General features: G+C 47.5%; 1 protein-coding gene across 1 annotated transcript in view; it reads right to left on the reverse strand.

Annotated features, from left to right (window-relative positions):
• Positions 1-23: 23 nt before the first annotated feature.
• LOC130853296 (core histone macro-H2A.2) overlaps positions 24-14643 on the reverse strand; it is a 46772-nt gene continuing 32152 nt past the window's right edge. Inside the window, exons 6-9 of the mRNA XM_057734991.1 lie at positions 13963-14067; positions 8585-8669; positions 2624-2798; positions 24-818 (exon numbers count right to left, since the gene is read on the reverse strand). Of these exons, the coding sequence (XP_057590974.1) occupies positions 653-818; positions 2624-2798; positions 8585-8669; positions 13963-14067 (531 nt within the window). The 3' untranslated portion in view covers positions 24-652. The remainder of the gene's footprint in view (positions 819-2623; positions 2799-8584; positions 8670-13962; positions 14068-14643) is intronic.

The raw sequence follows: 14643 nt of genomic DNA on the forward strand, positions 1-14643 counted from the left end.
AAAGAATATGTTGTAAGAAAGACACTGGATCTTTTATTTTTTTTCCTTTCATTTTCTTTTTCTTTAAAAAAAAAACCAAAACAAAAGCCTGAAGCAAAATCTTTTTAGGAGTAATTACAGATATTATAGGGGTAGGGGTGGGGGCACTAAAACAGAAAAGAAAAGCACCAGTGAGATGCCTTTCTCATTTTCTTTTCTCCATCACTGAATACAGACAGCCAACAAAGCCCAAGTCACTTTTTTGCCCTCTTCCCTTGCAAAAAGGAGAAACAGAAGATTTTAAGACCTTTGAAGGGATTTTGTGTATGTGCATGTGTAAAAGTCAATGCTATAAATCTAAAACGAAGTCTGTTTTTTTAAAAAAGTTCTAAAACAACAGGAAGAAAACACATGGAAAGAAACCCCTGGTGGAGACCTGGTTAATTACAGACTGAGGCTCTTTTTAACAAGAATATAAAATGCAGAGGGCTCTTCCCGTGGGCAGGACCTGCTCCTGCAGCCTCTGCAACCTGCTTCCCTTTCAGCTGCCCTGTGCTCCCCTGCCGTCACCCTTCTTCTCTCCTTTTAAAAGATAAAACCCCGCTCCTGTGACTCTGATTCTCCTGACTCCTGTTGGTGAGCGTGGCGGCCACCACCGGCAGGCGCAGGGCGGCTACTTGGCGTCGAGCTTGGCCATCTCCTGCACGTAGATGCCAATGCTCTCACTGTCGAAGAGCAGGAAGTAGACGTTCTTCAGCGAGGACGCACTCGAGTCGTCGAAGTGGGCCGAGATGGCTTTGAGGGTCACCTGGGCTGCCGTCTGTTTGGGAAAGCAATTTCTGGGCCAAAGGAAAAGAAAAGCCGATGTCACTTTGGTCCCGGGACCCAGGCAGTAGCTCTGCCCTCAGCCCAGGGTGGGGGCAACGTGGTTCCTTCTTATCTTGGCACCAGGCCCTTGTTCCTGTCACTCGGGGTCTCACTGTGTGCAGCCTGGTCCACGCACGATCCCCTTTGACCCCAGAGGAGGGACAGCCCGGGAGGGGGATCGGCAGGGGACACTGTCTACATTTTACAGGTACCACACTGGCTCTGAGAGGCACGATGGGTTTAGGGCTGGCTGACGAGCAGTGCCCGTGTTTGAATCTATGTGGCCCAAGTCCAGCTAAGCTTTAAAAACTACCAACTCAGCTAACACAACATTGTTAATCAACTATACTCCAATAAAAAATAAAAATAAATACCAACTCATCATTTAAAATACCCTATCTTCAAAAAAGCCAATATAGGGAATTCCCTGGCTGGCCAGTGGTTAGCACTCTGTGCTTTCACTGCCCAGGGTGTGGGTTCAATCCCTGGTCAGGGAACTAAAATCCCATAAGCTGTGCAGCATGGCAAAAAAACCCAAAAAACCCCCCAAAATAAACAAACAAAAAAAACCAATATAGGTTTTATTAGCTCCCTCAAAACTGGTTTGTAATGCTAAAGAGTTTGTTTATTAAAGGGCAAAGATGTATGCCCAAAAGTACGTCTTTATAATTCTTGTTTCACACAATTCACATGCCTCTCGCTAACCTGTGTGGATGTGCCAATGTAATTTCAGAGGTGACAATTCTGGGCAGGACCCCAAGCCCCAGGAAGGTAGAGCTGTCCACCAGTGACACAGCCATCGTGGTGACACCCCTGGGCATTTGGGGTCAGCCACCAAGCCCCCTTGGGTGGGTCCAGGATGGGCCTGCCTAATAAGAATTCTCAGTCGGCTGTCGTGCTCCAGCCCGGAACATCTCTGCACATGGTCCCAGCTGTGCAAAGAATTCAGCCCGCAGCAGCTCGGGACCAGGCTGTGGAGACCCAGCACTGCCTGCTCAGGATGAGACAGGACTACAGGAGGAAGCTAGGCCTCCTTCCTTCTCTCTTCACCTTCCTGTGACGTGGCTGTAACAACATCTTCAGAGGGTAAATCATACCCGTGCCGCACAGGGGACTCTCAAGAGAGAGGGTGTTCAAAATTAAAGCAGTAAGTCACTTTGGCTGTGAGTGTGAGGGGAGAGGCCATGCTACATGTGAGGACAGACAGCCTCATTCTTTACCTGAAATACTGCTCCCACGCCTGGTCGGGGTCTGTGGCAATTAGAGCAATCATTTCTCCAACCCCTAAAACCAATCCCTTGCTGAGAGCCTTTCACTGCTCCAGCCTCAGCCTCAGGGCTCTCCCAGCCCCAGAGCCGCACCAGAATCCCCTGGGGATTCCGAGATTTGCATCCTAACCCCGTGGGCTCCCTGCTGCTGGCCTGTGGACCACACTTTGAGGAGCAAGTGCCTTCAAGCTTGGTGTTTCCGATCTTGTGTTCTAGACTGGCATGGCTGGTGGGAACATGGGCTTACAACACAGCAGGCTCTCAAAAAAGAACTCCACCTCCCGCTCCTCCCAGAAGCTGGCTTTCTCCATGTGTTTCAAAGGATGGGAACTGGGTTTCTTGCTCTATCGCCTGGTCAACATGCTTGGCTGCACTGGCGGCCCTTGGTCATGTCCTCTGGGATGGCCAGACTGGATGTAACCAAGTGGGGGAGCAGCTGGTCCCCAGGGAGGAAGGTTGGATGAACGGACTCAGCACCCCTGCCACCCACCTGAAGGAGAACATCTTACCTGCCGCTGGGGAAGGGCGGGAACGCCACCGACTTCAGCTTCTTGTCCTCTGCGGCTGACAGGCAGTTTTTGATGGTCTCTTCAAGCTGTTCTTCACATTTGTCAGAGCCCCACTGAGGGATGTGACAGTGGATGACAAATTTGGCTGCAAGTCCGCTGGACTGACTGACAGCGGCTGGGACACAAGAGAGAAATGCCGCAGGTTATTTCCTGCATCTTCACCTTAAGCCAGGGGGTCAGGATGAATCACCTGTGTCCCTCTTAGGAGAGTAAGAGCTGTGTCAGATTGCTTGTGACCGTTGGCACAAGCTTCGGGTGAACAGGCTGAAAGCTGATGTGACAGCATGTCACAGACTTTCATATGGTCTGCCTTCTGGCCACAGGTCCTCATCAAAGGTACACAGCAGAATCACCTCTGATCCCTGGAACCTGTGAATGTTACCTTACATGGCAAAAGGGGCTCTGCCGATGTGATTAAGTGAAGGACAGTGAGGTGGGAAGGTTATCCCTAAATGTAATCACATGGGTCCTAATAAGAGGGAGGTAGGGAGGTCAAAGGTAGAAGGCACTGTGATGATGGAGCCAGTGTTGGAGTGATGCGTTCAGGAGCCAAGGAATGCAGGAGCCTGGAAGCTGGGACGGGCAAGGGTCGGCTGCTCTGAGAAGGAACCAGCCCTGCCAGCACCTTGGTTTTAGTTCCTTAAGACTCATGGTGGACTTCTGACCTCTAGAATGCTGAGACAATATGTGTGTGTTGTTTGATGCTACCAAGTTTGTGCTAATTTGTTACAGCAGCGATAGGAAACTAACACAATGGCATTTTAAAAATGGACAAGCCTTCCCCTTTCACCCCATCTGAGATCCTGACTTGGTAGGTCTGATGCAGGCCTTGTGCTTGGTGGTTTGAGAGCCCTCCATAAATTGAGAACCACTCTTCCAGGCTGCACACCTCCTTAGACAGGGACTGTTTTGGTCATCTCTACATACCTGAGGAGACTTCAGGGAGCAGGTGTTCACAACTGGTTGTGACGTTGGATTATGCCTGCCTTGTCTCATAATTTCAGTTCATACTTCCTACTTTTATTTTTCACCCCCCAAACCTATTTCCCGTCAGTGACAGAGCTGACAATCAGGAGCCCCGGGTAGGTCCCCGTGGTTGTCAATCCCTGGAGAAGCAGTTCGCTCTGATCCACTGGCCACTCTCTGGTCCCTTGGGGCGTCCGCAGCTATAGCCATGTGCTGCTTGCCCTTAAGCCACCCACCTTGTGGAGCTGGGGCTCTGGGCTGCTCAAGGAGCCAAGTGTAGCAAAGGTCCCCAAGCCTCCTGCAGTGGCCGGGCTCTGGGAGCCTGGGGGAGTGCGGGCAGGCCATGGCTGTTGTGGGCAGCGTTTGTAACAAATGTGTGTCTGCCGCATTCTAGAGCAGCGTGTGGGGTTGGTTTGAAAGACTTACTTGAAATATATGATGCCCAGTATATGAGCCTTGTTTCCTAGCGACGTCCACAGTGTTGGAGAGGCTATGACTGCACGTGCCAGGGTTGGGGGAAGACAGACGCAAGGGGCATCCCCCGCCTGTCAGCTACGGCTGTGAACGCCCTGCTTTCTTGTTGCCCAGCTGGTGCCAAAAGTCATTTTAAAGAAGAGGAATATACCCCTAATGGCAGTGTTAAGTCAAACATTTAATCAAGAAAAAAAATCTGTTTACCCTCGTGTTTGTTTGTTGTTTTTATTTTGTTTTGGCCATGCCACACGGCATGTGGGATCTCAGTTCCCCGACCAGGGATCGAACCCATGCCCTCTGCAGTGGAAGCGTGGAGTCCTAACCACTGAACAGCCAGGGAATACCCTACACTAGATTTTGACGGTAGCCCATGGTAGCAGGTCAGCCTAAAACAAAGTATTTCCAAGGCAACTGGAAATGGAAAACTTGGCTTGTAGTTGTAATGATTTATAGTGTTTGCTAGAGGTGCCAAGGTCAAGGTCAAGTGATCTCAGGACTTGGGACACTGATATTTGGTAGAAGCATCTGCTAATACTGTATCTGATGTGATGTCACCTAGTGAGGACCGTGCTCTGAGGATGGCAGTGCGGCTGCAAGGGCATCCAGAACCTTCCCTCAGGTGAGCCCAAACACCTTCTAAGAGTCACCACAGCAAAGGGGACTGCAGGGTGGTCCCGTGTCCTGCTGGGAAGCTGCTGCTGCTAATCCTTAGTCTTGTGACACCATGCTTTTCCTCCTGCCTCAGTTTCCTGCAACAGTCCCTCTTCCTCCTGCCCGCCCAGGCCCAGTGCTCTTCTCTCTGCTGCTTGAGGTGCTCAGCCCTGGCTCCTAAATAGCCATCCGCATACCATTTTTGTCCTCAGTTTTCACCAACTGCTTACCTTGCTGGTAGCCCAGGTCCAACACGTGCCCAACAAAAATCATCATTCACTCCTGAAGCCCGATTGCCCTTTCTCCATCTCTGACGCCGGCACCATCACTTTGCTCTGACTTGCCCTGTTCCACGCCTGTCTGCTTCATTTCCACGGCCACCTCCCACCCGGCTTCCCGGCTGGAATCAGGATGCATTTTACAGTCACTGTGGACTTGGATTGAGATGAGTTCTTCCAGAGGGAAGCTGCATTGGCTTCTGTGTAACCAGGAGACCCTACCATACATAGCCAGGTCACGTCCCACTAACTTTCCTGATTGAGGTTTTTGGGCTGCACTGGACTTGGCTGCAAATCCACAGGAGTATCAGCTTGTGGGTCAGATTCCCTAGAGAGGCTTTTTTCCCCCCTCAGTCCACCCAATGCCAAGGTCAAGACATGTACTTGCTGCCCTTTCTGTATGGTGGGTTCATGTCTTGCTAGCTCAAACTGAATGTGTGCTGGCTTTGTCTGGGGTCTCCTACTGGATACTCCACTTTGGAAATGTATTCTCTCTTACGATAAGGGCATATCTTACAACTGATGGTGTTCTGAAACTAGATGAAATATGGTGTTAGACAGACCCTGATGAACTGTCTCCCCTTTCCCAGATCCACCCTCACCAATCCCGTCTTCCCAGGGAGCTACCTGATTGGCCCCAGTCCATGGATACTTAGACCTAACAGAGTGACCCCGATTTCTTAGCGCATGTTTGTTTCCTGCAGCCCTCTCCTTCCTTCTGGATTCACTTCCATTTCTCCCAGGGAGGCCTCTGCAGTCCTTTCAGGAAGGGTCTGTGGACTTCTGACTCTCAACTCTGATATTCTGCAACCCCCTTCTGGAATAATAACAAAGTAACACATGGACTTCTTAGTTGACAGTGCTTCCCCTCCGTGCTTTGAAGATACTTCTTTTCTGTCTCCAAGCATCCTCTGTTGCTGATGAGAAGTCAGCTGTCAGGAGAACCATCTTTACAAACACTCTGCCTTTCCTTGGGTTGCTTTTCAAGTTTCTCTTGATTTTTCAACTTTAGAAATGTCATCACGATGGGCCAAGTTTTGTTTGTTTTTTGTTTTTGTTTTGGCCACACCACATAGCTTGCGGGATCTTAGTTCCCTGACCAGGGATTGAACTCGAGCCCTCAGCAGTGAAAGTGCAGGGTCCTAATCACTGGACTGCCAGGGAATTCCTGATGGGTCAGGTTTTGGATTTATTTTGATTTAATATACTCAATATTTTTAACCTGAGGACTTGTGGGTTTCATTCTGGAAAATTCTCAGCTATGATATATGTATATATTTTAATTGAGGTATAGTTGATTTACAACATATTAGTTTCAGGTGTGCAACATAGTGCTTCAAAATTTTTACAGATTATACTTCATTTAAAGTTATTATAAAATATTGGCTATACTGGCTGCATTCCCTGTGTTGTACAATATATCCTCGTTGCTTATTTATTTCACACACGGTACTTTTTACATACTGTCTGTCTACCTATTTTCTGCCTTTGGAACTGTTTAGAAGCATGCTGGAGGCTCTCATTGTACGTAGGGAAGCTATTTTTCTCTCCTCCCCACCCTGTCAGGCAGTTTGCTGGGTGTCTCCCCAAGACCCCCCCAGTTAGGAGCCTGTCTTACAAGGATGATTCAGGGCTCTGTCTCATGGTCATACAGGGGATATGGTAGATCCAGACACTGAGTCAGTGGGCCTGGGAGAGGGGCTCTGCTCCCTTCTGCTACTCTAGAAAACAGATTTCACATGAGCCATTGCCCTGGATGGTGGTCAGAGCCTTGGCTTGCTGTAAGAGCCTGGGAGTTGCATCCAGTCCTTGCTCTGAGCAGTGAGCACAGTGGTCCCCTCCAAGCGTGAGGTGACCCAGTCCCATCAGCAGGTGAGAGCTGACCTCCTGATGGCTCTGCATGTCAGCAGACCTGGAGCCCAGCCCTCGGCTTCCACGTCCCCCTGCTGCTGCCGCCTGCCACTCTTCTCTGTCCACGTGGATGTTTATCCTCTTCTTTTTTTTTGGCCACACTGTGCAGCATGTTGGATCTTAGTTCCCCGACCAGGAATCAAACTTGTGCCCCCTGCACTGGGAGTGCAGAGTCTTAACCACTGGACCTCCAGGGAAGTCCTGGAATGTTTACCTTATATTTCAGTGTGGCTCTATCTTAAATTTTTTAAAAGGAGATTCTATCTATCATCGTATGGGGAGTGGTATGTGCAGGTTGTAAAGTGCGGACTCATGGTCTTTATTGACCGGAAGCCCCATTACTTTTCTGACAATCAAATCTGATCATGTCGGTCCCCAGCATCTACTCTCATCTATACAGGGTCAAATCCAGACCCTTAGCACAGCCTGAGGGCCAGGCTCATCTCTGGTCGTTATTGCTCTCCTTCTCCCTGCTGCTCCTGACTGAGCCTTCTCACATACAGGTCTCATATCCGCAGTGGCGCCTCCTCAAAACCCCCAAGCAGAAAGCATGGCTCCCTCATTTGTGCCCCACTTGTGTGTCTGTCTCTCTTCCTAGACTGTGCAGTGCTTGAGGGCAGGAGTGGGTTTTATTTGTCTTTGGAGCCCCAATATCAGGGCAGCACTTGGCACCAACTAGATCAGGGGTCTCCAACCCCTGGGATCTAATACCTGATGATCTGAGGTGGAGTTGATGAAATAATAATAGAAATAAAGTGCAAAATAAATGTAATGTGCTTGAATCATCCCAAAACCATTCCTCCCAGCCAGTCCTTGGAAAAACTGTCTTCCACGAAAACGGTCCCTGGTGCCAAAAAGGTTGGGGACTGCTGGACTAGATGGTCGCTGGAGGTGGGAGGGGACACGGATCTGAAGTTGGGCCCACCAGTCAAAAAGTCACCCATATTCTTGAAAACAAGTGTTCAAACAAAAACCTGTGCACAAATGTTCAGAGCAACTCTATCCACAATAGCCAAAGGGGAAAACAACCCAAGTGATGATTGGATAAGCAAATGGAATAGTATTCAGTCGTAAAAAGGAATGACACACTGTTACATGCTACATGGATAAACCTCGAAAACATTTTAAGCAAAAGAAGCCAGACACAGAAGATCACATATTACAGGATTCCATTTATATGAAATATCCAGAAAGGGCAAATTCATCAAAAGGGAAGGCAGACTGGTGGTTGCCAGGGGCTGGGGAAGGGGTGAGACTACTTAATGGGTGTGGGGTTTCCACGGAAGGTGATAAAACGTTCCAGGGACTAGATAGTGGTGTTGAAGGAACAGCACTGAGTGTACTTATTGCCACGGCATTGTACACCTTTAAAGGTTACAGTGGTAAATTTTGCCATGTGTATCTTCCACATACACACAAAGTTACCCAATCGCTCTAAACCAATTTTGGGTGAGCTGGGATGCAAACTGGCTTGAACTATCCTGACGCTTCATAGTCCCCAAAGTGTATGAATTGCCTGATTGCCTATTTTGCTCTGCAAACTGAATGTGTGTGAAGCACGTTACGCTGGAGGGGAAGGAGATGAGGCTGCGCTGGGAACGCAGCCCGATTCCACACTTACCTTCAGCTACTTCCAAAGGGCCCTGGGACTTGCGAAGCTCCTTTACTGTTTCCAAGAACTCTTTCCCCCCAGCCTTTTCCAAGGCCTTACCTGTGGAAGGAGAACAATGAAAGCATTATGGTTGCTCTTTTCAAAGTCATTAATTGCACTGTTTGACATAGTTTTACTAGGTCTTAAAAAAATGCTTAGAAAGTAGGAATCAAACTTTGCAATTGAAATCCTGGTTGCCAGTGGTCATTGGTGGTAGGGGTCCCTGGGCTTCTGTCCAGTGGGACTTAGATTTTAGCCAACTTTTTTTTAAAGAATTATTTAATAGTTTATTTTATTAATGTTGCTTCTAATGTATCATAGGAGTTACTTCCCAAAAATGTTAATCACAGCTGGGTTGAAAGAATATTTGGGAAATGTGGCCATGTTGTTTCTGTAAGTATACCACGTTATAAATCTAACAGGAGATCTGAAGGGGTTTGCCTCTGTGGAATGTGAAGCAAAAGCACAAGCAGTAAAAGCTATTGAGGCAGGTCCAGGACCTTTAGTCAGAACAGGGAAGAGGAATAGAAGTAGCTCTGAAGATGCAGAATGCCTCACTCCCAAATTAGAAATTTTAAAAATGACTCAAAAAGACAATAAAAAAAAAGCTTCAGAAGTTTGCAAAGAGGGAATTCCCTGGCATCCCAGTGGTTAGGACTCGGCACTTTCACTTCTGGGGCCTGGGTTTGACCCCAGGTCAGGGAACTAAGATTCTATAAGCTGAGAAGCTCAGCCAGGAAAAAAAATAAAAAAAGAAGAAGTTTGTAAAGAAAACAAACGTATTTATAACTTTAAGGTTAGGGTTAGATAAATAAGATTTTCTTTTTCCTTAACTTTTCATTATTTCTTAACTTGATATTTAACTTAGAAATCTCTACTGAAGGGGAAAAGGATACTGGAGACAAAAGATGGATCCCTCTTGAAAGCAAAAAGGAAGCATAGGAAAAAACATAAGGAGAGGCATAATATGGGAGAAGACGTTATACCATTATGAGTACTATCAAAGTCAGTCAGCAGTAGGTACATGTTATATTGGTGGCAATTGACATATTCCATAGAAACTCGCTGAAGGACCTTTTTAGGGGGTGATTTGGCCTTAAGGCAGTCTCATGACATGAATACTAAAGTGATCTTTTTTAAAACACTGAGGCTCCCATGTTCTGATCTCTGGGTTCGGGACCTGTGTTGTGTCGGTTAAATTCGGTGTCTTGATGTGATGGCAGCACCCACACTGGGGGGATCTCACGGACCCAGCAGCCTGCCTCTTGTCACCAGCTCCTAAGCCAGGTCCCAGAGCCACCCTTGGGGAGGCAGCCACAATGTTGCGGGGGACAGGCCCAGGTAAAAGTTGGCTTGGTAGGAACCTGTGGGTGGAGAGCTCTGGGGTCCTGTTCCCATCTAACCACCACCTATGTGATGTAAGTGCCTGGGGCCAAAGGACAGACACAGGCCCAGGGCAGACTGGAATGTGGTGCCCCCAACGTGGGCCTTGGTTTCCAATGGAAAATGCAGAGCTTTGCGAGGCTAATCTCTAAGGACACTTCTGCTGGGAAATCTCTCGAGTCTTTGATGTGAGGACAATTGTCTACCCAGTATTTCAGGGTTGTGCTTCTACAGAGGCCAAGTGGAACCCCCAGGAGATGGCAGGACTCCACCTCTGGCCCAGCAGGAACCCCACCTATGTGCACCAAGGGATACTCAGGTGACATGTAGGTGTTTTGTCCAGACCAGGATGACTGCTGCTCTTGGGTGGGAGTTGAGGTATTTCCCCTCGAGTATTTTCATCTCTGAATGAATCTGGTGAGCTGGATGTCTGGGGCAAGTCTCAACTCTCTCTCTCTGTGGTTATTATTATTAGCAGTCATTATTATTACTCAGATTATTATTGTTGATGTTATTATTATTATTATTCAGTTCAGAGGCTTCCCTAGAGGCTGGGCAAGGGAGCTTCCTCACTTCACACTCAGAAACTCATATTTGGAAGGGCACAGTACGAAGTGCAGATCACTTAGGGAAAATATCGATTCCAGCCATCACTCTCCACTGAGGTGCGGGTGGGGTTTTTTCTCATTAATGGGCTTGGGTTTCAATAATACAATTTGGATATGGTGATCACAGCCTATGGCAAGTGCCCCTAAGTCTTTTTTCTGACCTTCAAACCCTTGGCCAGTGTTGATCTGCTGGGTCACAGAAGCCTGGAGAAGGCCAGGTAGCTGAAGCTGGTAGCCAAGTTCATGATGAGAAGCAGAGGAAATGGGTCTGGGTTGCTGTGCTCTGCCTTCAGAGGCCAGATGGGACCACGTGAAAAAGAAGGTGAGCCTACCCTCTTCCCTGAAGACATTTAGGACTTTCCCTCTGTGGAAGCATCCCAGTGAAGAAATGCTAGGATTAGAATATCTCCCCTTTGCAACCCCGAAAGAATGGACAAAACTAGAGAAGAAGCATCGTGAGTGAATGGGGTGCCTCCTGATGGGAGAACATTCCATTACTGCCCAAGTAGTCTTGCCGACAGTTTTTGAACCTGAATCTAAGTAAGCCACTGGATCCAAATACCAACTTTTAAGAAAAACAGAGAAGAAACATGTTTAATGACACCAGGAGGATGAAATCAACAAAATCCAGACTGTGGGAAACCCTACAGGACAAATGGCCTGGCTCCTTCAACGAATAAATTGCTAAGGAGAAAAGAGAGAGACGAAGGGGGAACCAATGGGTTATAAGCGACTTATCAACCAGTTGTAAGGTGTAGACTTATTGGAGCCTGAATCAAATAAACAAATTAAAAAAATTGACATTTATGATGTAATTGGAATTTGAACACTGGATATTTGATGATAAGTTAATTGTTTTAGTTGTGATAATGGTATTGTGGTTATGTTGTTAAAAAAAATAGCCCTGGACTTCCTAGGTGGCGCAGTGGTTAAGAATCCACCTGCCAATGCAGGGGACATGGGTTCGAGCCCTGCTCTGGGAAGATTCCACAAGCCACAGAGCAACTAAGCCCGTGCGCCACAACTATTGAGCCTGTGCTGTAGAGCCTGTGAGCCACAACTATTGAGCCCATGTGCCGCAACTATTAGAGACCACGCGCCTAGGGCCCGTGCTTCACAACAAGAGAAGCCATGGCAATGAGCAGCCTGTGCACCACAACGAAGAGTAGCCCTCGCTCGCAGCAACTAGAGAAAGCCCGTGTGCAGCAACGAAGACCCAACGCAGCCAATAAAATAAATAAATAAATTTATAAAAAAAAAAAAATAGCCCTTGTCATTCTGAAATAGTCACAGATAAAATAATATGATGTGTGGGGGGATGTGGGTGGAGTAGAGCTAAAACGAACTTGGTCTTAAGTATATGATGATTACGATGGGGTATGTAGGGTTTCATTACGTTCTTCTGCTATTTTTGTGTGTGCTTGAACTTTTCCATAACAACATATAATGTTTTAAAAAGAATAAATCAGGGCCTTATCTGCATGGGGAGATTGGTTTGGCCGACCACAGTGGAGAATGGAATCATGGTGGGAGGACTCTGTTCTAATAACTCTGCAACCATGATGGAGACTATCATTTATCAAATGCCTATGAGCCCAGCACTGAGCTAAGCCCCGCCTCATGTTATCTTATTTAATCTTCATAGCACCTTTATGAGACAGGTACTGTTGTTATCCTCACACATGAGGAAACGGAGGTTCAGAGAGGTTAAGAAAACTGCCTATAGTCACACAGCTAAATCCAGGACATAGACCCACCCTGGCTCCAGAACCTCCATTGAGCCTGGGGTCTGACCTTGAGTTTTTGCCCCAATACCAGTGTTTTTTTCTATCCTACCATTACCCACCACTCACAGAACAGAAATATCTTTATAGTTTTCCTGATATAGAAATGCAAATACTATAGAAATGATAAAGAAGGTAAACCTTTAAAAGATAAACTTGTTTTGTTTGTGAGAAGCTATGACATACTTCAAAACAGAGCTCAAGATTCAGGCCACGAGCGGTAGTCTTTCCACAAAGGGGGAGTTAAGGACAGTTGGTAGGGCCTGGGCTGGGTTTGAAGAGTGGAGGAATTTTCACCATCTCTTGTTTGTGTGCAAGAGAAATCCTATTTCTCTGTAATACTGTTTGCTTTTCGTTTTTGTTTCCCCTCACTCAGTGCTATCCTATCTCCTTTTCAGCAAAGCAAGTGGCCTCTGATGCCAAGGGAGAAGCACAAGTGAGCCTGGCAGCCTGGGGCCCCTGGTGCTACCATCCAGGGCTGAGCTACTAGCATCCACCCCCAAGCACCTACCGCGGAAGCAAGTCCTGTATCCCAGAGACAAAACCCTTTCTTCGCTCATTTCTGTCTTATAAAAATGGGTAAGATGGTGACCATTTAGTCACCATCTTATTATTTCTAGTGCCCTGAAGCTTACCTGCTAGGTTCCTCCACCTAGCCTGGTAACCACTGGTGAAATAACTCAATGTATAGCCTTAAAGACAACCTAACTTCTTCCAGATGTCCATTTCCTTTTTACCAATGGTGTTCTCAATAGTTCAGCTTAAAATACATGTAGAGGTTTACCCAAAACATGTACAACAATATTTAGTGTAACACTACTCATTATAGCCCACACTGGAAACTGCCCCAGTGCCACCGGTGGTACAATGGATCAACAAACTGTGTTATATCCCTGCAGTGGAATAGTGCACAGTAAAGAAAATGAACTACAACCACACTCAACAACATGCGTGGATTTCACAAAGTTGAGCAAAAGGAGCCAGATACAAAAGCAGACATACTGCAAGATTTCATTTCTATAAAATCCAAAACATATGGCACCCCTCTATGCTGTTAGGAGACAGGACAGTGGTGGGGACTTCCCTGGCGGTCCAGTGGTTAAGACTCTGTGCTTCCACTGCAGGGGGTGTGGATTTGACCCCTGGTTGGGGAACTAAGATCCCGCATGCCTCGCGGCTCCGCCAAAAATAAAAAAACAGAAGACAGGATAGTGGTTACCCTTGGAGAGAACGGTGACCGGGACGAGGGATGCGGGGTGCTTGTCGGGTGCGGGTAAGGTTCTGTTTCGTGATCGAGGTGCTGGTCACACAGTTTTATTCACTTGGAGAAAAATTCATCAAGCTGTGCACTAATGATCTGTTTTTGTATAAAACTTCAATAAACACTTCAAAATATATGCAGATTTAAAACAGAACTAGTTTTTCTCTAGTAATGCTGTTCAATCACACACAAAGGCAGCGTGTGATTGACACGGTCTGCCAAGCAGGGGCTATCCAGCCGACAATGACCGACTTCACGAGAACTTGCCACAACAGTGGCTACTCTACGGCACCTCTCCCGAAGTCTCAGGACCTTACCTATATCTTCCTTGAGGTCAATTTCGGCTGTGGTTGGGTGGACGATGCCCTCCACTCGCATGGAGCCAATATGGCTGATGTCACTCTGGGTCAAGGACAGCTGCATTGGGAAGAGATGATGGAAAGCGTGGGTGAGATCAAGGCCTATGGAAAACCTTCATGCTTCACCTCACATCTGTTCACTCTCTCAACTGCTCACACTGACCGTCAACAGAAAGGGCTGTACGTGGAGCCACCGTCTTACGTTTCCCAGGTGTGTGGTTTTCAATAGGCTCTTTTCAGCTCGTTGGAGCTGATGTTCGCCCTGAGGCTAGCAGCACGCAACAAATCTGCTTCCCCTTCCAGGAGCAGGAATGGGGGCTCCCCTCCTCTTCTTTTCCCTATAGCTATGCCTTCGTTTCCCATCCAGGTGGCCTTGGGGTTCTATATCATAATTCTCTGAGTAGCTCCTGCAAGAAACTACTCAGTTCCCTTAGTTCCCCGCATTCTTTCCAGAGCAGCACAGACCTGCAGGGGCAGGGACGCAAAGACAACCACTGTGCTGGAGAGAAGTGAGGGGCTCCAGGATGCTGACCTGCCTACATCTGGCCACCTTGCCTTTTGGGACCACCCCCTCGGGCCATGCTCTTGTGAGATGCTGCCCTATGTGCCCATAGCTGAGTGGAGTGGAAGTCAT

This window comes from Hippopotamus amphibius, chromosome 5 (assembly GCF_030028045.1).
Source record: "Hippopotamus amphibius kiboko isolate mHipAmp2 chromosome 5, mHipAmp2.hap2, whole genome shotgun sequence".
NCBI classification, from domain to species: Eukaryota; Metazoa; Chordata; class Mammalia; order Artiodactyla; family Hippopotamidae; genus Hippopotamus; species Hippopotamus amphibius.